Source organism: Eschrichtius robustus, chromosome 17 (assembly GCF_028021215.1).
Source record: "Eschrichtius robustus isolate mEscRob2 chromosome 17, mEscRob2.pri, whole genome shotgun sequence".
Lineage (NCBI taxonomy): Eukaryota > Metazoa > Chordata > Mammalia > Artiodactyla > Eschrichtiidae > Eschrichtius > Eschrichtius robustus.
The window spans coordinates 78,380,580-78,403,008 of record NC_090840.1 but is presented as its reverse complement, the minus strand read 5'-3'; the positions used below and the strand labels follow the sequence as shown (position 1 = coordinate 78,403,008).

General features: G+C 52.9%; 1 protein-coding gene across 3 annotated transcripts in view; it reads right to left on the bottom strand.

Moving 5' to 3' along the window:
- CCN4 (cellular communication network factor 4) overlaps positions 1 to 17,938 on the bottom strand; it is a 33,135-nt gene extending 15,197 nt beyond the window's left edge. For all 3 annotated transcript variants that reach the window (XM_068526063.1, XM_068526065.1, XM_068526064.1), the window contains exons 1-2: positions 17,655 to 17,938; positions 779 to 1,058 (exon numbers count right to left, since the gene is read on the bottom strand). In XM_068526063.1, the coding sequence (XP_068382164.1) occupies positions 779 to 1,058; positions 17,655 to 17,726 (352 nt within the window). In that variant the 5' untranslated portion in view covers positions 17,727 to 17,938. The remainder of the gene's footprint in view (positions 1 to 778; positions 1,059 to 17,654) is intronic.
- Positions 17,939 to 22,429: the final 4,491 nt, after the last annotated feature.

Here is a 22,429-nt window from a genome sequence, read left to right as displayed (position 1 = left end):
ACAAAAGACTTCATAATAAAGGAAATTCAAACAAGTACACTATCTCATGTCACAGTGAAAAACATTTACATAATCCTAGTATTGTAAATAGTGGTTTATAACCAAAAACCTGACGATGATATTGGAAGATGGGGGAGATGTCAGTTGGTATTAAGGAACTCAGACATTAGCTATCATATAGGATCATTCACAGATTATCCACAATTGATATTTCAAGCCAATCAATATATAACAGAAGACATGTATTGAGTATTTGCAACTACCAGAAGAAAGGGCTGAAAGTTAAAAGTGACTGTAGTAACCAGAGGTACATGGGTGGGTGGTAGGAAGGTATGGTTTCAGGCTGCTGGTTTTTATTCTTTCAAGGCTACTAAATGTTTTAAAACCATGTTACTTTAATTTACAATATTACTGAAATATCTGGAGCTCTGCAGGGTCCTGGTGCCCCTGGGAGGTCATGGGCATCCAGCAAAGAGTTCTACCACTAAGAAAACAGAACCAGGCTTAGGTCTTGACTGGGGATCCCTCTTCCCTGGACTCATCCATGGATGGAGAACAGAGAAGACAGCCAGGTTCTGGATGCCAGAGGAATGCAGCATCCCTCCCTCCTCAGGAAGAGCCCGGCCTCTGGCCTCTAATCATGGCCTGGGCTAGGGGGCGGAGGGTATTTCCTGCAGAACTGGAGCCAGGCCAGAGGAAGGGCAACGGGTGGGGGGCCCTGGGCCCGAGCTGGGGGTGCTGGGGGCTGGCCGGATGGTGCGTGAGGGGTGTCACTTACGTGCACATACTCCTACTGCGTACCTCGGGCTGTCCCCGCTGTAGTCACAGTAGAGGCCCCGGTGGGGGTCACAGACAGCAGCCTCCGTGCAGTTGTCCCCGAGCTGCTGAGCACACATCTTACAGCATTCGCAGCCGTCTGTGACGAGGCTGACCCCCAGCGGGCAGCGGGGCGGGGATGGCGGGCACTCGCACGGCCACTTGCAGAACTGGGGGTGTGCAGGGGTGTCCTCCAGGGGAGCCAGGGTGAAGACCGTGGCCGCGGGAGCTGGAGAGAGGGCCTGCAGGGGAAGGGCAGACATAAAGGGAGCTGCCAGATAAGGGGTTCAAAGGCCAAAGGTCTGCAGTCACCTTCCCATCTTCATGGTGTTCAAAAGGTTTACGCGAAATTATGTTTCTCTACCATGCTTTTAATAGCCAGACGTCTCCTTTCTCCTCAGTGCAACCATAGGAGGAGCCGGAGTTCAGAGACTGAAGCCAGTTGCCCGAATTCCCCAGCTGGTAGGCCGGGGGGCAGGAAGCAGACTCTATGTCAGATCTCTGAGCTCCGTGGGTGTTTCCTTCCCTTCTGATCATCCCGAAACCTGGGAGGTCCGTGAGTTGGCCTCGATTAGTGATGAGGGAGCTACAGCTTTGAGTAAATGCCTTCTGATGAGTCACGCTGTGAGGCACGGCCCACACCCCATCGCTCTTTTCAACCGGTTGTTCTTTTCTCTGCGTCCTAAAGATCTACCCTCTCCACTGAGGTTTCAGGTGTACAGCACAGTGATTCAGTTATACATACATACATAGACACATACACATATATGTAAATTCTTTTTCAGATTATATCCCCTTATAGGTTATTACAAGATATTGAGTATAGTTCCCTGCGCTATACAGTAGGTCCTTGTTAGTTACCTATTTTAGATATAGTAGTGTGTATCTGTTAATCCTAAACTCCTAATTTATCCCTCTACCCCCCTTTCCCTTTGGTAGCCATACATTTGTTTTCTATGTCTGTAGGTCTACTTCTGTTTTGTAAGTAAGTTCATTTGTATCTTTTTTTTTCAGATTCCACATATAAGTGATATGCATATTTAACATCGGGTTTCAGGCAGCTATTTTTATTTTTATTAATCCTTCTCCTTCTCCTTCTCCTTCTTTCTTCCTCCTCTTCTTCCTCTTCTTCCTCTTCTTCTTCCTCTTCCTCTTCCTCTTCTTCTTCCTCTTCTCCCTCCCCCTCTCCCTCTCCCTCTCCTTCTCCTTCTTCTTCTTCCTCTTCTTCTCCTTCTCCTTCTCCTTATTCTTTCCCCTCTGAGCCCCAGGAAAGGGCTGCAGTGGGTGGCAGCGGTGACCAGCCTCATAGTTCCTGCAGCTGGCTTGCTCTGCCTCCATAGGGAAGGGAGTCATGCTCTTGTTGCTGTTGCAGACCATGCAGAGAGGGGTCTTATTTTGTGCTAAGGGTAACGGACCACCACTCCACCACTTCCCCCACCTGCACTCCTCCCCAGAACGCCGTTCCCATCCCCCAGCCCATATATTCATCTTTATGCTGGCAAATATGATGGACAGGACAACAGGCCAGCGGAGAAGGAGACATAAGTCCCAAAGAGCCCTCCCTGCGCTGAAGATCAGGCAGATAGAACGGGAGGCTGCTCTGGGACGCCGGCCGGTATTAGGAGCTCCCAACTGCCTGTATCTCAGGCATCCAGTCACCCGCCCGGCCCCTCTGGCTGCCTTCCTGAACGGCCCTCCTGGCCCCTCACTCTTTATACTGGAGGAAACCTAGGCCCAGGGAGGAAGGGAATTGCCTGAGGATGGAGAGTGGAGGCTGCATTTTCCCACCCCCTGGTGGCGGTCCCTGCTGGGGAGCCTGCTGTCTGGGGCTCCTGAATTCTGAGGTTAGCGGAGGTGGAGCCAGGGCTTGTGCGGGGTGCCCCACGGGCCAGCTCCTCCGTCCTGAACCAGGGCCTGCTCTGTGGACTTACAGATCTGCGCTTCATTCTTTGAACAATAGATGCTGAGATATTCTGACAGATTCCTTCTTTTCCTAAGGAGGAAACCGAGACCCGAAAGGCAGAGGGACACATCCAGGATGACACGGCCCACGTCAGGGCCTAGGCACAAATGACTCTCCAAGCTCTCATTTCTGGGACCTTTACCTCTGCTCCCTCTGGGCTCTTTCAGTCACTCCACAAACATTTGCTGAGCTAGCTCACCATCTCTCTTAAGTTTTAGGCATTTGAAGATGAAGTTAAAAACGTCCTGTGCTTGTGGCACCACAGCTTACAGGAGAGACAGACATTAGAGGTGATTGATCACAACGTGAGGCTGTGTGTGAGCGCCGGGCACCAGGGCAGCCCCGGGAGCTCTCTGACTACCAGGGCAGCCCCGGGAGCTCTCTGTCTCTGACTACCAGGGCAGCCCCGGGAGCTCTCTGTCTCTGACTACCAGGGCAGCCCCGGGAGCTCTCTGACTACCAGAGCAGCCCTGGGAGCTCTCTGACTACCAGGGCAGGAAGCTCTCTGCCAAGGTGAGTGGTGTGCCTCCTTGAATGCTTGGCTGTGAGAACCAGAGGCCAGGAGAGATGGTCCAGGTTGAAGTGTTGGATTAGTTGGGCTCTTGGTTCTGTGCTCGGCACATAACAAGTGCAGTAAATGTTGATTTGACACATTAAGGGCCTTTGAAAGTCAAAAATGCAAGCCTTGATTTGAGGCTTTTGTCACCTCTAGGCTTGGTTTCAGGCAGGTTTGCTGGTGGGGAGCGGATTGCTCTGGAGGCTGGCAGGGCTGCTCTGTGCTCATCTGGAAAGCATTTAGGTTACCTTCCCTTGTTTGCTTTTCCTCGAAACACACAACGTGACACACAAAACCCCAAACCCCCAAATCAATGAAAACACACACTCACACACACACACACACACACACACACACACTCACATATCCTCATCTTTCTGACTCTATGCAGAGAGACTTTTCCTTGTCAGTCTGTGACAGTGGAGGCCTGGAGCTTTAGGAGTCCCCTAGACCATCTCTGACAGTCTCTAGACCCTCAAGACCTACTCTTGGCAGAGGAAATAAAAAAAAAACCCTCTCCTCCAGGAAGCCTTCCGTGCCTTTCCCAGGTTGTATTAGAGGTGCTGCCTCCCCCACTAGAATGTGAACTTGTAAAGGGCAGGGTCTGTGCCTTACTTCTCTCTGTGGGCCTGAAACACGGCTCACGGCCCACAGCAGGGCTGTGTAAGTGTCGCCTGGTGGAATGGATGGATGGGGAATTGTTGACCCTAAGGGGCTTTGGTGTCCCTTGATTTTTCATGATGTGCCATCTTGGAAGCTTTTTTCTCTGCTCTAAGTTTGAGTGTCAAGAAAACAACATGGGACCCGAGACAGTCAGAAGTGGGTTCTCTCTGTGTGTCCTTGGACAAACTCTCTGAGCCTCAACATCCCCATCTGTGAAATGGCCACAGTAATGCCCCCTCGGGAACTGTTGGGAGGGTGGAGGCATTGTGTATGCAGAAGCACTGTGTATGCAGGCCTGGCAAAGGGCAGACGCTCGAAAGCACGACTTTGCCCTTGCGCTCCCTTGCTTGTGCGCCCCGCCTCGCACCCACACAGCCCAGCACAGGACTTGGGGGTCTGGACACTTTGAGCTGAGCTGGGATGGGCTGGAATCTGGATAGTAACCACCTCCACGTGGTTACTATCCATCCTGCTGTCTCCATACCAAGTTAAAGCTCCCCAGAAGGAAGCCTCCTTTCCAAGTACATGCCGGGAGCCCCAGGGCACCCAGCTCCTCAAGGGGAGCTGCAGAGAAGGCCCCCCTCTTGGATGAGGGAAGCAGGTGATGGCACCGAGGGGCAGTGGAGGGAGCGGCTCTGGTTCCCCTGAGCCAAGCCCTTGCTGTTGGCGCCATCTAGTGGTAGTAAATCTCCCATTCCCTAGAAGGTCCTTGATGAGAGCTGTGGGGTGGGAAGACCTTTAGGCCCCAGGGCCTGAGGACTCCTCATTTTGGTGCATGACCTTCTGAATCCCGACTGCCTTGTCCAGCACCCACACCCCAGGGAAAGTGACTGCGCGCGCGCGCGCACGCACGCACGCACGCATCAGCCACCTTGAATATCCAAGATGGCACTGCATGTCCACCTGCCCTTGGCCACGGTACAGGGACTATTGCAAACTCACTGCTCTATGGGGCGACAGCATTTTTTATAACACCAGAAGCTAAGGGTGAAAAAAAGGAAGGAAAACAATCAGAAAGCAAGGAGAATATCTATCGTCTGGAGAAAGCCAAAGAGAATCAAGAACAGCCTTGGGTACTTCCAAATTGCACTTGTTCACATAAGAGTCTCTTTTACAAGGTGCTTCTGGCTGTGGACTCCCCGCGGACACCACTGTGTTTACAGGAAAGACAGGAGGGGGGGTCTGTGCCCTGATGCTTCCCGGGCTGGGCACCCAGGGCTCAGGCTCCTACCTGGTTCTGCCCGCTCAGCCCCTCAGCTCCCGGACTGAGCCCATTGCCCACCTCCATCCTCAGAGACCCCAGGGCAGCACCTCACACAGTCACTTCCTACAGTGGCTCCCAAACTTTGCCGCATGTTAGAACCATCCAGAAGCTTTGATAGACACTGATGCCCGGCCACTGTCCGCAGACAGCCTGACTAAAGTGGTCTGGGCAGAATCCTGGGCACTGAATGCAGCCAAGGGTGAGAAGGGTCCACTTGCCTAAGGACCTTGTTAAGATACAGATGCCTGAAGCCCACTTGGAATATTCAGCTTCAGCTCTTCTATGCTGGGCACAGAATTTATATGTTGACCTGCACCCCTGGTGATTCTTGTGAGAATGGGAACCCTCGTCTTAGAAAACTGGACCAGGGGAGGGTACGATGGGGAGATTCTAGGCCATTTTCCTTTCTTAACAAGACTTTTCTAGAACTGCACGTACATGCCTAACCTGCTGGCAGCTTGATCAGCCTTCCACAAAACAGTCCAGGCCAACCTGCAGAAAACACACCATTTTCGGTAAGCAGGCCTCATGTAGTTGATTGAAAACGATGTACTTTGCTTTTACTGTTTTGTGAGAAAGACTGAAAAATGAAAGAAATAAAAAAGGAGCAGCTCCCCATGATAAGACCCCTAAGCGCCTGCTGGGTACTGAATGAAAGTGTCCCCTCAAATTTATATGTTGACGTTCTAACCTCTCTAAAGGTCATGGTATTAGGAGGTGAGGTCTTCGGGGGTGATTAGGTCATAAGGGTGGAGCCCTCATGGATGGGATTAGTACCCTTATAAAAAGGATCACAGAGAGCTCCCTGGTTCCTTCTACCATGTGAAGACATAATGAGAAGATGCCAGTTATGAAAAGGGTCCTCATGTAGAATGTGACCATGCTGGCCTTGATCGTGGACTTCCAGCCTCCAGAACTATAAGCAATACATTTCTGTTGTCTGTCAGCCTCCCAGTGTGTGGTTTCTTATAGAAGCCCAAATGGACTAAGACCATGTCTGCTACTTAACCCTCTGGGCAAGGAAGGTAATCAGTAGGCAGGTTAAAAGCAATGAATCAATCCGTTTAATCATATTTATTGGACAAACTTAAGCAGATTAAAATTAAGAAGGAAGACATTTTTACAACAATGAATGGTGGTAGGCATGGGAGCAGAGAGCAGGAGGCTGGCCGTGGTGGGGTGCCACCCTGAGACCTTAATCATCTTGATCGATGATGGAGCTGGACCTCACCATCCTCTGAGAGTGTGTGTGGTTCATCGATGAACAGGGCCCTGGGACCAGGAGGAAAGGGCAGGGCATCTGCAGTGAGTGGAACCCATTTCCCAAGGCTCTGTGACCTGGGGCCGTGCTCACCCTCTCTGAGCTTCAGTTTCCTCATCTGTAAAATAGTAATGATGACAGCATCCTCCAGCAGCCCTAATGAGCAGTTATGGTCTTACCCCCATTTTACGGATGAGGAAACTGAAGCTCAGAGAGCTTAAGTAACTTGCTCACAGTCTCGCTGCTGGGAAGGGGTCTCTGAGTGTCCCCATAGTGTCCCTCCAGAGGGACCTATCACCATGCTGCCCTACTCCTTCATTCCTTCACATTCATATCCATACATTCATTCCTCCATCCTCCCATCACATACATGCACTAAGCATCTCCCGCGCGGTTGGTGCTCAGATGAACAAGGCGTCGTTCTTACCCGAAGGCAGTCACAGTATAGACACACACGCAAGATTACAACACGGGGCGGTGAAATTGTGATTCAGTTGAGCCCAAGCTTCCAGGGGTCCCCGGAAGAGGAGATGGGAGCCTCTCGCGGGGCTTTGCAGCAACAGATTGCCCTTTCTTGACTCCTAGGTGCCCAACACTGAGCCTGGCACACCCTGGGCTAATGCCTCATGAATGGAAGGGATGGTAGAGAGCTTGGCTTGCCCACGTTTAGGCGGCCACCCCCAGATACTCCACCAGGGGGCAGGGTTGAGACAGGAATGGCCTGAGCCAGCCTCAGCTGGGCCCTGGGGGTTTTAGGAAAGGGCTGCCCCGTCTGGAAGCAGTTTCTGTTTGCTCCTTCCCTGAAAAGAGAGGCCTCGGTGGGCAGCGGCAGAATGTGGACACAGATCTGGGTCCAGAGCTGGGGATGCCCTGTGGTCAGCCCTCTCCGACGCTTTGCTCTCACTTTTCTGGTGTAACTAACAAGCAGCCGCCGTGTGAGCTGGTGGACACATTTTCTGAGCATCTCCTCCCCCTCCGAGGATACCCCTAGGGGCCTGTACCCAGGGCCTGGTGGGAATGCCCTGCAGGTGGGGTCACCGTCTTGGAAAACTCTTAGCTCAAACCCCCGCAAAGCACCTGGCCTGAGGGTTTGGAGGACCCAGCACTGCCCAGAGCCTTCCATGCTCACGCCGGTTCCGATGGCAGGATCTCCAGGGACCTGAGGCCCAGCACTGACTCAGCGCTGGCCAGCCTGCACGTCTTGGGAGGTGGAAGGTTTGTAGAGCTTTTCTGCTAATTAGTTTTATAAACACGCAGTCTTATGAGCGTCTGTTTGGGAAAGTCGACTTTACATGGAGAAGGTAGAGAGGGCAGGAAGCCAGATTTCTTTCCAAATAACGAGCCCTCATGAATTTGTTCATTCATCAGATGAATATAAAGCATCTACAAAGTTCCCCATATAAAGTCTCGGGGAGCGCCCAGCCTCCCCAGGAGACAGCAGTATGAAAAAGGCAATTGCATTATAGAACAAGGATCAGAAACCAGCCCCCAGGGACATCCCGCCCACAGCATTTTTGGTAACAGACTAGCAACGGGTTCTGCACTTTTAAAAGGCTGTAAAAAAACAAAAAAGAAGATCCCATGGAGAGCCTATAGTCCACAAAGCTTAGAATATTTACTCTCTGGTCTTTTTTAGGAAATGATCACTAACTTCTGTTACAGAGTGACAGCGCTATTAATAAGAGCTAACCCTGACGGAGTGCATAGCAAGTGGCAGGGCATTTCTACCAGGGTTACGTATAATCAAATTTAAAACGTGTTCATTCTTTTTTGGAGATGTGTTCAAATATTCACACTGTTGGGAGACTAATACAATGAATCTCGCATACCTTTTCCCGCTTCAGTAATTATCAACCAACCTCTGTCCATCTCCTTTCCTCTATTTCTCCCGCCTACACACATACTTTTTCATTCTTGAGGATTTCAAAGCAAATCTCAGACATCATGTGATTTTACCTGAAATTCTTCAGAGAGTGTCTCTAAAGTACGGAGAATTAAAAACAAAAACAAAACAATTTTCACACCAATTAACTTAGTTTGGTTACAATTTTGTAATTTTCCCTATAGCAAATACTTAGTCCGTATTCAGACTTCACTGATTATCTCAAAGCTTTAAGAAAAATCAGATGGTTTATATGAATCAAGATCAAAATGAGGTCTACATGGTCTGCATTTTGCCTTTTATGCCTCTTTTATTAGTTTCCACGCTAAGTCATCTAGTCGTTGTGAGAACCCTAAGAGGCAGGCTGCTTTTACAATCATCTCCCCCAGTTTACAGATAGGTAAACTGAGCCACAGAAAGGTCAGATCATTTGCCCAAGACCATTCACAAGTGGCAGAGTTGGGATCTGAACCAGTATCAGTCTCTTAAGGCATCACACCCAAGGGCCACACGGCTGGGTGTCTCAGCAGAGTCTAGGGGCTATGAGAGCAAGGTGAGAAGGAAAGGGATGGGGCCGTGGAAGCAGGGAGGGCTTCCTGGAGGAGGAGCCATTTGCTCTGCATCTTTAAAGGATGAATGAGAATTGACCAGAATGGCAAAGAGAACATCCAAGCTGAGGAACGGCGTGAGCAGGGGCGTGCGGGTGCTGCAAAGTGGCATGGAGCAGGAATGACCAGTGGTCACCGTTGCTGGGGCTTAGGGCTCAAGGACACGGGGAAGGCAAGCAGGTGTCACAGCCAGAGGACCTGAGGGCCATGCCTGGGACGTGTGCGCCTGCTGGGGGGAAAACGGGGACCTCTCCTGAGTCAGCCAACCCGTTGTGCCAGGCGATGACCAGAACAACCCTGCAAGGGCAGTGCCGATGGTCCCCATTTGACAGATGGGGAAACTGAGGCCCACGGAGGTTCGAGACACGGCAAGACAATTATACACTCTGCTCTGACTCTGGGTCTCGTATTCCCCCAGCAACCTCTAAGAGACCCTGTTCTTGCCTAATTTCCAGTGCATTCAACTCACGAAAAGGAGCAGAGAGCCTTCCACATCCCAGGCCTGGCTGTGGTGGTGGCCGTGGCTGACCAGGGAGGGGACCAGCCCTGGAGCAAGAGCCAGTACAGACACGGGGGGAAGAAATTGCCCTCTGTTGAGCTTAAGACTGTTCTGTATACAAGGGAAGAGCTAGTAGCCGTCCAGTAGGACAGAGGGAACCGTCTTCAGTCCCTATGGGTGGACCTGTAGGTGGGAGGCCCTGGGCTGCAGCCCTGATGCTGAGACTGTGGCCTTGGACAAGCTGCTTGCCCTCCTGACAGGGCAGGGGCAGGTGGGCTGAGGCAATCCCTCTGGCGCTGTCCGACTCTGACCATCGGCTCACTGAGCCGGGCCTCCGATAAGGCCTCCCCTCCCTCCACCGCCTGGAGCCCGCCCCGCCCCCCCCCCCCTTCCCTCCTCCTGGATGGGGCCCTGTCTCAGGTGGGGAGGGCAGAACGTGGGCAAGAGGCTCGGGCACAGGACACCCTGGGGAGGGGTCCTGCCAGCCCTGCGTGGGGAGCTTGGGGGTGTTCTTGAAGCGTGGATCGCAGGGAGGTCATTAAAATGTGTGCCTCAGTTTCCAAGTCTGTAAAGTGGGGGTGATACTCAGTGAGACTCAGTGAGACTCAGCGAGCTCCGTGTGGTCCTCAGCCCCCAGCGAGGTCCCAGCAAGGGCTGGTGCTTTTGATCCTTTAAGAGCTGAAGTTTGCAGTTGTCAGGACGTGGCTACTTGGGGTATAGGGCCAGAGACAGCCGGAGTGAGTGTGTGTGTATATGGGGGACAGATCTGAACACCAAGGGCAGCAGTAGGGAGGACAGGTAGATGGCTGCAGCCCCCAGTCCACGCAGCGCCCACCCACCAGCTTCTGCTGTCCAGGAGCGCTCAGAAAAGCCTAGAAGACAGCACCCCAACCCCAAAGCACCCTGATCATCACTCTCTCATCGCGGCCCCCAAGCTCCTTCTCGACGCACGCTCAGCATCCAACCTGCATTCTCTGCCTCTGTCGCTGGGGCTCTGTGAGTCTGGCTTTTAGGTCCCTTGTATGGATGAAAAGCTGAGGCCCAGCCCGGAGGTGGGGGGCTGGCTCTCAGCCCCAGGTGGTGTGCCGCCTCTCCCCTCAGCCACCACTCCATCCTGCCGAGAGCACGGGCAGAGCGGGTTTCTCGTCTCCACTTTCAGATGAAGAAATCCAGGCTCAGAGATGAAACCAAAGCCTGGACTAGAATGGGGTCTTGTGACTCCTTGCTCTGTGTTCAGGAACCACGCCCGTGGCTATGGCTCGCTGATCAGTCCTCTTAGTGACCGGGTCCGAGTGGGGAGCTGGAGGCCCTGGGTAGGGAGAAAAGGGTGGATAATGGCGCAGGTTTCTCATGGGGCAGATGGAGGCATTATACACGGAGATGGGGAGGCAGGTGGGACTAAGCTCTTAATGGTATTTACAAGGATGCTTCTCGAACTTGCAAGGCCTCAAGGATTGACTGCGGTGGAAGGTATCAAAACTCTGGAGTCCTGGATGGCTGCTCAGCCCACTCAGTAGACCCAGGGGAGCCGGCACTGGTCTCTGCAGCAGCGTCTGGGCATCCTAAGGACCAGGCCTGACGGGGTACCACTGAGATGGCGGGACCCTTGGAGATTAAGCTGGTGGTATGCTTTCCAGTTTTATGAGACCAGGGGTACGCTCTGAGGGTTGAAAGAGGAGACGTGGGAAAAAGGGAGACTATCTGGGGACACCTTGAAGGGAGGAAGCATATCTAGGGGGACATTCCAGAGCACGGGCTTCTGGGGTGTCAGGCCAACCATACTCTTAATGAAGGCAGCAGCATGAGTCCCCTTACAAGAATCATGGCACCCGAGCCCTGTGGCTGGCCCACCTGGTGAATGAGTGTGGCCCCTAGGAGTGGATCACGCCTCCAGCTGGAAGCAAGTTTGGGGTCAAGTCCAACCTCCTCACTTTCAAGATTAACAAACGAGCACTATGAAGGCAAGTGGCTTATCTAAAGTCACAGTGACGACTAGCTCTCTGCGCGAGTCCATTATTCTGCCCCCACAGCAGGACCCGAGTCCCAGCTCTCTCAGAATATTCCTCCACCCGTAGACCACTTCCTTCCTCCTGCCCCTTTCAGCCCTGGGCGGGCTCAGGGCACGCGGCCCTTCTCTCCACTCCGAGACTCGAGACCCGATGCAGGATTATGGGAGGGGCAGGGGAGGACCACTCCCTTCCTGTCCTTTGGGCCTGGGCTCTCGTTTCCTCTCTCTTCCCCCTCATACCACCACCAAGGCTGAGCAGAGCCAAGGCCCATGCCCCAAGCCTGGACTTGCCTCCAGATTAGGGGGGTGGGATGAGCAGATTTGATCACATCCCCTGGAATGCCCATTATTCACATTTGAGAGGCCCAGCTCCTTCTCTGATTCTGTCTCTCTTCCCGCGCCGCCGTGATGGAAGGAGGAGGGGTAGGAGAGCTGGTAGAGTATCAGGATGTCAAGGCTGGAGGAGATACCAGAGTCTCTCTAATTCGATGGTTTTGGAAACCACGTGTGTGTAAGAATCTTCAAGGTGCCAGTTAATGTACAGGTGCCTGGGGCTGGGGGTGGGAGGTCTCCCCAGGAATTCAGACTCAGTGCCCCAACATTAGTTTTTTTCTCCTGCAGCCCTCCAAGCTTCCCTGTCAGGTTTTCAGCACATTCGTCTGTGCTAGGGAAAAAGTCTGTCTCCAACACGTGAGGCATCCTTGTGGGCAGGGACTGAGTCAACCATCTATCGCCGCTTCTCTAGAAATAGGAAGGGGCTGGGCACATAGTCACACGGTCAGCATCCATGGAACAAGTGAGTGGCTGGGCTCTGAACATCACTGTCATTGCCAACCTGACTCAGGGTTGTAAGACGCAAGTCTCACCTTCAAGCGTCACCATCACCACCACCGTCACCACCATCATCGTTACCACCACCGGCACCATCAGCACCATTATCATCAACATTGTCACCATCACCAGCATCAGTATTTCTTTCTCCTACGTGATAATCCAGAAGTGTTCATTGACTCCCTCTAAATGTTCTGGGAAGCTGGCCAGGATGTGGAAACCTCGAGATCTTCTGAAGGCCAACTCAGCGCTGAGCCCAGCACAGCCCACCAATTGCTCTGCCCCTCCTCTTGCCCACCTGGCACCGAGCCTGGAGTCGTTATAAACTCCTGCGCACTTGCTCGGACCTGGCACCTGCCTGCAGCCAGTGCTTCCCCTCAAGGTGGGATGCCCCGCCCCTGCTGTCTGGAGCGCAGATCAATTTTCATTTCCGCTTGGCTGTGCTGGGGCTTCATGTGCTTTACCTCCTTTTCTTCTTTAAGCCTCCCAAGAGGATCAGTACCCAAGAAGCGAGTGCTAATATTATGCCATTTTACAGATGAAGAAACTGGCTCAGAGAGGCTGGGTTGCTTGTCTGAGCGTGCACAGCTTGCAAGGAGAGGAGCTCAGTATTTTCCCTTCCCCACCTCTTAGGACCGTTCTACGTACGCTTGTGTCTTTCCAGGACAACACTGTCTAGTAAAACATGATGTGAGTTCTGGATGGAACTTTACATTCTCTAGCAGCCACACTAAAAAGGAAAGGTGAAATTTATTTTGATGAGATACTTTGTTTAGCCCAATATATTGAAAGTATTATCATTTCAACGTGGAGTCAACAGAAACAAATTATCATGGGAATTTCACGGCCTTGTGTGCACACTGGGTCCTTGAAATCCGGTGTGCACTTTAGCCTTTCGGCTCAGCTGGGACCCAGCCACATCTCAGCTGCCCGGCGGCCTCATGTAGCAAGTGGCTACCGGTTGGACAGCGCAGGTCTGCACTATAATGAGCCTGCCTTGTAGGTGTGTGGTTTTCAAGGCAGCTGCTACACGCAGGTGCTGGGGATACGGCGGCCGGGACACAGTGAGCGCTGGGTCGGCGTTAGCCCTCATCATCGCCCACGTTACCGGGGCAGAGCGTTCTCCACGGGGGCTGTTGAATGAATGAACAACGTACTGAAGCCTCGCCCGTGGACGTCTGCAGTGTCACACGGTTCTCTCGTGAGCCTTCCTACCCGGCTTTACTTGCCGGCTTGCGGTTGCCGTCCCTCCCAGCTCCTCCCACGATCCCACCCTGGACCGCTGCCGGCTCACCTCCCTGCTCCCGTGTGTAAGCTGCAGTGTGTGCAGCAGCCCCTTGCCACCGCTCAGAGAGATGGCAAAGTTTCCTGGGAGGAATTCCAGGGTTTCTGTTTGTACAAAGACAGCCTCCTGGCGTTCGGCTGCTTTGCAGGCGTGGGGCAGGGGCCTGTCCTGAAACCTGGGGAGGTGATGTCGCCGACAGCCTGGAGGTACTGCCCAGCCCACGGTCAGGATCGGGTCTCCCAGGGAGCACCGTTCCCGCGCCCGTTCCAGAGGGTGAGCCCTCACCAGGGGCCGTGCCCAGGTGGGAAATGCCTGCCCGAGCCACGCTCCCGCCAGCATCCTGGACAAGCAGTGGGCGAGAGGGGCCCAGAGCTGGGAGCAGAGTGTCCGATTTGACGGAAGAGGCTCTGAGCAGGGAGCTGCTGGGTGTGGGGCCTGCAATGCTAGCTCAGACCCCAGCTACACACAGGAAGTGCAAAGAAGCCATCCCCTTTACGCTCCTGCAGTCTTTTAAAAGGGATGTGCCGCTTACCCGGGGCCACGTTATTCTGCAGCTGGTCTGAGGGGCTGAAAGTGTGTTTGCATTTCACACTCAGCCCACGTATCCTCAGGCGCGCACACACACACACCACGGGGATTTATACCTTCAGACAAGCCACAGTCACTTACACATGCATGCTTACACCCCTGTGCGCACCAACACACATTCCTGTGGGAGAAGGTATACGGGTCTCAGCTGTACACAGACAACCAGAGACCTAATGTGCGCCCTGGAATTTATTAGCACAGCGTTCATGTACCTGGTCACGTGCTTCCCAGAGGCTTCCCCCAAGCAGCCCTCTGTTCGCTCCTCGGCAACGGGGAACTTGATGGGGCTCAGGTTGTCAGCCCCGATCAACAAGAGAGGACAGGAAGGTCCGAGTGGTTGGGGGACTTGCTGGAGCTGGCTCAGCCAGTGGCAGAGCTTGCACCCGGCCTCTCTCTCGTGGATGACATCACCTCTGCCACCTCTCATTCCAACGTATGAGTGGCTGTCACCTGCCTCGCCAGCCTGTAAGCTCAGTAGGGTCACGGACTTTGTGCTTCTCATGTTTGCACAAGTACATGGACCAGGGAGGCAAGAGGCTGTATTGTTGAGAGCCGACCTAGGTTCAAATGTCAGCTCCACAGATTACTGGCCGTGTGACCTTTGGCAAATTACTTAACCTCTCTGAGCTTTAGTTTTTATCTACAAAGGAAGTTGATTACATCTGCTTTGATACTATTGCTATGAGAATTTAGGAGATGCTTAATAAATAATCATAAATGTCACGTGGATGAACTGAGGAAGGTCTTTCGTATATAAATATACAGGCTTTGGCGCAGTGCTTGGCAACCGCCCCCCCCCAAATGTAGAGACCCTCTCTCTTAGCACAAGGGAGGTACTCACTACATGTAGAAGGAAGAAAAGAACAAAGAGATGGAAAAACAAGGTCTGTCTGTAGCTCACCTTTATCATATGTTACATTCCTGAGTACACTTGGCTACGTTTCTGAGCTCACTGCCCTGTCCCGCTCCTGGATTTATCTCTTCCTGGGTTGGCCTCTTCCTCCTTCAATTACGGAACTTTTCGATAACGTTTTACTATCTGACAGGGCAAGTCCCCCCTCACAATTCGACTTCCTAGAAGTTTTCTTGGCAATTCTCATGAACTTTTTCTTCCATATGGACATCTATCATCATTTTTTCCATTAAAACCTCAGTGGGACCTTGAATGGACTCACATTCCCTTTATGTATGAGTTTGGGGAGGATGGCCACAGATGGAACTTGGCTCTAAAGGGAAGTGCAGGTTGACGTTTGTCTCCCAGCCCTCACTGGGGGGTTAAGGCTCTATCCGGGGAGCTCCTGAATCAGATAACAGTGTTGCAGGGGGGAAGTATGGGGCCCCACAGAAGGTCCCCGGGCAGGGGCACAGAAGAGAGGTACCTTGTCTCTTCCCAGAAACCTTCCCTCCATCCTGCTGCCTGGGTCTGTCTGGACTCCCAGCTCCTGTGCTGTGCGCCCCCTCGGCTGAGCCTGCGGACCTGTACCCCCTCTTCCCTAGTGCAGGTTGCTCTGAGGAGGTACCTGGGGTTCCCGTGTACGTGGACCCCCCTACATACTTCTCTCCTCCGCCTCCTCACTCAGACCTCACTACCCGACCCCTCTCACCTCTTCTCCATCCGCCCCCTGTCCTCCCAGACATTGCAACCCTGAAATAAAGGCTGATACGGCGTCTTCTGGGTGCTCCAGCTTTCAGGAAAGCTCTGGAAGAGAGAGTGGGATTTGGCAGGAAAAGATCTGAGTTTGAGCCCTCCCACTTATTAATTGTGAGACCCTGGGCAAGTCCCTTATTTGCCCTGTCTCCACTTCTTTCATTTGTAAAATGGAATTCATATCCTTTTTTTAAAACTTTTTATTTTATATTGGGGCAGAGTTGATTAACAATGTTGTGTTAGTTTCAGGTGGACAACAAAGTGATTCAGTTATACGTATACATGTATCTATTCTTTTTCAAATCCTTTTCCCAGTTAGCTTGTTACAGAATATTGAGCAGAGTTCCCTGTGCTATACAGTAGGTCCTTGTTGGTTGTCCATTTTAAATATAGCAGTGTGTACATGTCAACCGCGAACTCCAAACTCCCTAAAAGTTCCCTGACCAGGGATGGAACCCGTGCCCCCTGAATTGGGAGGGCAGAGTCTTAACCAATGGACTGCCAGGGAAGTCCCTTCTTCTTCTTCTTCTTTTTTTTTTTTTTTTTTTTGGTAGGATGGTTCAGCACCAACTACAGGCAGAAGCCGCGCAAGTTATGGAGGATTTAACAGCAAGTCACCCAGACGCCCTCCCTGATCTCATTAATGCACGCTACCGTGCTTGGAGGAATATCCATCACCCAGCGCCTATGAGCAACTGGCCTGTGGTCAGCCGTCAGCTCTCAGCCTCAGATCTGGTTGATTCAGAACCAGCGTCTTTGAGCCCACGGGCAAGTAGCTTACCCCCAAGCCTCAGCTTCCTCATCTAGCAGTGGGGCACATCAATCCCCAAGAAGGCTGTCCGTGCGAGTGGGTAATAAACTCCCTCTTGCCATCCTCCCTCGTTCTCTTGGCCTTACTACTGGCAGCAGGCCCTGGCACGGGCTGTGGGATCTTGGACTCAGAAGCTCTTCACAGCTGCCCACCTCCTGCCCGCCCCGTGCCTGCTCCATGCCCCGAGCCAGCCGCCTGTCTCTGTGCTGCCACGTGTCTTGCTCCCTGGCTTCTCGGAGGTGCAGACCTTCCTCCCTTCCCCTCCGTGTGCCTTGGGATGGAGGTGGGAGAGAGAGAACCCTCAGGGTTCCCCTGAAGCAGCGGGCTTCCTCTGCAGACCCGAATGTACATGCTTCATAAAGTGTAGAGGGCTGTGCAAGCCCAAGGTGGCCGCATTTGGGGTTAGAGAATCAGCACAAGCACTGTTTGCACAAGTAAGTGCTTTTGTTGAAAGCTGATATTTTCCCTTCCAACTTTTCTTGGCCTTTTCTAACTCCCCCCCACACACACCCCCCCACCCCCTGCCTTGTAGCATCTCCGACACTTGGAGACTCATTTTCCAAACTCAAAGACTAGAAGTCTAACAACAGTTTTCCTTACTTTATGCTGCTCAGAGAGGGTGAGTGACTAGCCCAAGGTCACACAGCCAGTCTGGGCAGACCTACATCTGGAGTCCAGGCTCTCTGATTCTGTTCCTTCGAGTGTCCCTTTCTGCTGCATTTCAGGTGGGAATAAAGGGCGTGGAAGTCCTGTTTGTTTTGTTCCCCCAGGTGCTGGCCCTGCTCCTCCCCGTGCCAGGATCAGCTGTCCCCAGCAGCCCTACTCCTCACCCTGGGCCTCGCCCTTGCTCCTCAGTGGACACCTCCCTGCCCCCTAACATTCCAGCCCTTCTCATCCTGCCCACCCATGCAGCAGGACCGGTGGAGATGGGAGCTGGGACCCCTCTCTGTGCCCCTCCGGGCAGGACTCACCATGGCCAGGGTGCTGCCCACTGCTCCTACTGCTGTCACTGCCACCAGCGTCCACGGCAGGAACCACCTCATGCCTGGAGGTCAGTGGCCAAGGCATCTACGGAGCAGCCCAGAGGATCCGGCCACCTCTCGGGGGAGCTGGGCCGAGACTGACCTGGCCCATCAGGAGTGCCAGATATGCCTCTTCCCGCAGCCCTTAGGGGGTTTTATTAAAGCAAGATCTGACGTCAGGGTTAAGGACAAACCCTGCATTTTCCTCTGAAAAAACTTTTCCTGCCTCTCTCTCTCTCTCTCTCTCTCTCTCTTTTTTTTCTTTCTTCCCTCTGTCCCCACCTCCAGCCCAAGCTTGGCCAGCCTCCCCGGCTCTGACAGCTCTTAAAGGGAAAGTTACAGGGCTATGATTTCACATCGGGGCGGTAAATTCTCACAGAGGGAGCTGGGGTCATCCTGCCTAGGCATTTCTCAAAGGTGGGGAGGGGCAGATGGTGGGAGGGTACCGGGCAGAGGTGGAGATACAATTACAGGGGCCAGCGCTGGCAGGGGCTTTGAAAGCGCTCCCAGTGGAGAAAATAAACTCCCTTCCATTCCCTCCGGCTGCTCCTACTTCTGGTTTGCATTTGTCATCTTTCACTCCTCTCTCCCTGGCTGCAGGCAAAGGAGGGTGGCTTTAGTCCACTGATCCTGAAATGGTACGAATTCACAAATGAGCTCAGGGCTGGGGCACTGGTTACCATCATCACCTCCTCTACAAATTAAAGCTCTGGTTTCCAGTTTACAGGCGTTCCCGCCCCTGCTTTTAGCCGGAAGCCCTTTGGTACTGGAGCTGTCTCCCCATGTCTGGGCGCTTGTTATCCCTGGTGGGTTTGGGGTGCCAGGCCTTCACCCCTTGCTGGGCACTTGCCACATTGGTGAGGGGTCTCCTTTGGAGCCTGGTCTGCCCTTGTCCAGCCCCCTCATCCCCACGTGGACCTTAGCCACAGCCTCCTGACTGGTCCCCCAGCCTCCTGTTCATTACCGTCCACACTCCTCAGAGCCACCAGAACAATCCTTGGCAAATGGAACCAAGGTGATGGCGCTCTCCTGGCTCCAGCCTCCCAAAGCCTGCCCACTGACTTAGCATGGCATTCCCAGTCCTTGCGTGGCCTCCAGGCCAGCAGCCTCCCTCATCTCTTCTCCTTCCATTCTCCCTCCCCTGCACTACACTCGGCCTCGGTGGACTCCTTGCTGTTCCTCTCACACCCCAGCAAATTCCCATCTCTGGACCTCAGTGGGAACTCTCTCCCCTGTGGTTTTCATAACAATTACGCCATCTCTTCCCTTTTACTGTAACATATACAAGGGGATGCTGAACCATGTGTGTCTGCTTGGAGGTGGCGGCAGGCTTGTGCCTGTGGAGGGAGATAATGACCATAGACACGACCCCCATAAGAGGTGACTCTGATGATCTCTCCATTCATTGACTTAGGGGTGGGCCTCTCACCCAATTCTGGCCAATGAGACAGAAAGAGGACTCTGCTGGGGGCTCCTAGAAAGGACTCCATTCCTCAGGAGGAGAAAAAACTTCTCTATACATTCTCTTTTTTCCTTGAGTTCAAAGTTGATGGCTGGAGCTACAGCAGTCATTTTGTGCATATAAGGCACAAGCTGGAGGATGAAAAGCCAACATGCTGAGGATGGTAGAGCAGAAGGAGGGAAAGAACCTGGGTCCTTGGAACTTAAGGTGTTACTGAATTAAACCTGGACCTTCAGACTTCCCACTGTATGAATTAATTTGATGACTTATTGCTTAAGCCATAGATTAAGAGTAATTTGCTCATATAATCCTAAGTAATATACGGGATTTGTAGAAATCATGCACGTAAAGTGGTAGTGGGGTATCTGTCACAAAGAAACTGCCCAATAAACATCGATCCTCATTTTCTTCTCATGAACTCACTTGATGCTCTTAAAACAAACTCCATGAGGCAAGCACTGTGGAAAAGTGTCATTAAAGGAATCACCCAAAGTGTTAGGTCTAATCCAGGTTCAATGACCCTTTGATGAGCACCAGGTATGTAGAGGCCCTGTACTAAGAGATAGCTCATGACCACAAGGTGGACGGTATGACTACCCCGTGTTATGGGGGAGGGGAAGCGGGAACTCAGAGATGCCAGGTGATGTCAGGACATGCACTAAATTAGGGGCAGGAGGGGGGCTGGAACCAAAATCTTTGAACCCTGACAGCCACTGAACCCTTCCAAGCCGGCTTCACCCACTAAAGTCCCCCAGTATTCTGTAATAAGAGTGAAGCTGAGCCCAGAGGATGCCAGGATCACTTTTAGGAAATCTGATTGCAACAAGCACTTGCAACAGATACCCCAAATCATGATCGAAATGCTGGCCCCTTGTGCCTGCCGCTGAACCTCAGATGGCTCAGCTGCCATTCTTCATTGCCAAGGAAACCTGGGGTGAGCTGACACGGTGAGCCAGGCAGGGCAGTGGGTTAGGAGGGAAAACGCCTGGGGTGCCACCGCAGCTCTGCTGCTCACTTGTGGGCCTTGGACGACCAACAGTCTCTCTGTGCTCAGTTTTGTTTGCTTGAAGAAACAGGATCACATTAGTGCCTACCCTGTGTGATTGTCAGGAGGCCCCCTAAGCAGGCAATTTGGAGTGTCCCAGCATTTGCGAGTGGAGGAGCCAGGATGGGTCGCAACCCAGGCTGGTCTGACTGGGTGGCCTTGTGCCCATCCTACGTCAGGGCTTAGGCGTGTTGGCAGACCTCATGTTGCAGCCTGGGTGTGTGTCTGGGGTCAGCCATGGTGAGTGCGGGTCCAGGGCCTGGCACTTCCCGCTCATGAGCTGGGCAATCTCTAAGTGACTGGCTGGGGGTGACCGGAACGGTAGCTGCCTTCACGGAGCATCGATCGCGCCCCTGGAGACACTTGCCATTTCACTGAATCCTCATCTCAGGTCATCTCATGCCCATTCTACAGATGAGGAAACTGAGGCGTGGAGAGATGAAATAAATTTCCCCAGCCATTTGGCTCGTGCATGGCAAAACTGTCGTCAGAACTTAGGCCTGTGTGACTCCAAAGCAATTTTTTTTCCCAAGTAGACCAAGCTGTCTCATGAGTGGAACCAATAAGAGCATAAATGCAGGAATGAATGAACACAGTAGCTGGACAGACGGATGGGCAGATGGACAAATGACTGAATGTGTGGGTAGATGATTCCACTGTTAGGAATATTCCATTTCCCAGGTCTCCCCAGGACGGGATCCTCATTTTCAGTTTTCCGCATCCATGTCCCCCTTCTCTGACCACTCTGCCTAACTCTTCAGCTCCATCACCCACCGGCTTCTTTCACTGCCCTGGCCCCAGCACCACTGCTTGTTTGTTCAGCTATTGACTGTCTCCCTCCTGGGCTCTGAGATCCACGGGCGAGGCCAGGCCCACATCTGCCTGCCTCTCTAGGCTGAAGCCCAGCAACACGCAGAACCCGGCACAGCATGTGTTAGAGGCAGACTTCAAGGGAAGGGCCAGATGAATGAAGGAAGCAGACGAATGACGTGGTGATGGGAGGGACGGATTGAGGAAGGAGGGAAGGAGAGAAGGAAGGAGGGAGGGAGGAAATCAAAGGAAGGAAGGAAGGAAAGGAGGAAGGCAGGCAGGCCTAGAGGAAGAGACCAACAAAACCACGTGTCTCTGCTTCTCAAAGTCCCTGGAAGACTGCGTAGCACACAGTAGGTTTTCAGAGTCCATTTGTGGAAAGGGCAAGCTCAGGAGTACAGGAAAGACGGGGCTGAGCTGTGTCTAGTTGACAGCAGGAATGTGCGGTGGGGCTGGGTGACAGACTGCATCACCCAGACGTGGGGCCCAGGGCCATCGCACAGGGTTATTTATCTCCTTGTCTGTAATTCATTTCTATCTGCGCTGCAGAGGGTTCACGGTGCGCTGCCCAGGCCACACAGGGGCCCCTCTGAGTCCAGCACTTGCCTGCTTCCCCTTATCCCTATTTCCCACGCCTCTCCCCACACCAGACAACAGGAACCACATCCCTGAGCAATGTGTATGTATATGGCCTTTTAAAGTATGGAGTGGTTGTCAATTTAATAATCGCGTGTAAAGCACTGATGATGGGGGCTTCCCTGGTGGCGCAGTGGTTGAGAATCCGCCTGCCAATGCAGGGGACACGGGTTCGAGCCCCGGTCTGGGAAGATCCCACATGCCGCGGAGCAGCTGGGCCCGTGAGCCACAGCTACTGAACCTGCGCGTCTGGAGCCTGTGCTCCGCAACAAGAGAGGCCGCGACAGTGAGAGGCCCGCGCACCGCGATGAAGAGCGGGCCCCGCTCGCCGCAACTAGAGAAAGCCCTCGCGCGGAAACGAAGACCCAACACAGCCAAAAATACATAAATAAATAAATTAATCAATTAATTAAAAAAAAAAAAAAGCACTAATGATGTGCTAAGGTCTGCTCTGAGAATCTCTCAGGTCGGTGCTCATTTCATCCCCTCTTTACATTTGGGGAAATCGAGGCACGAGGAGCTAAAGGACCGTGCAGGAGGTGACACAGCAGGTACGCAGCGGAGAGCAGATTCATGGCAGAGAGTGGACATGTGTGAGTTTGTACTCTTGGTAGAGGGCGGGATGTTCCAGCCCCATCATTTCTCCTTTTCCCCAGTCTGTTCCGGTTTTCCGACCTCTCTGGCTACCTCTTTCCAGTGTGTGGCTTCTGACCGTCGCCCTGGTTTCCCCAGTGTGCGACCTTTGGGTCCTGTTTCATCCCATCCCCCTAG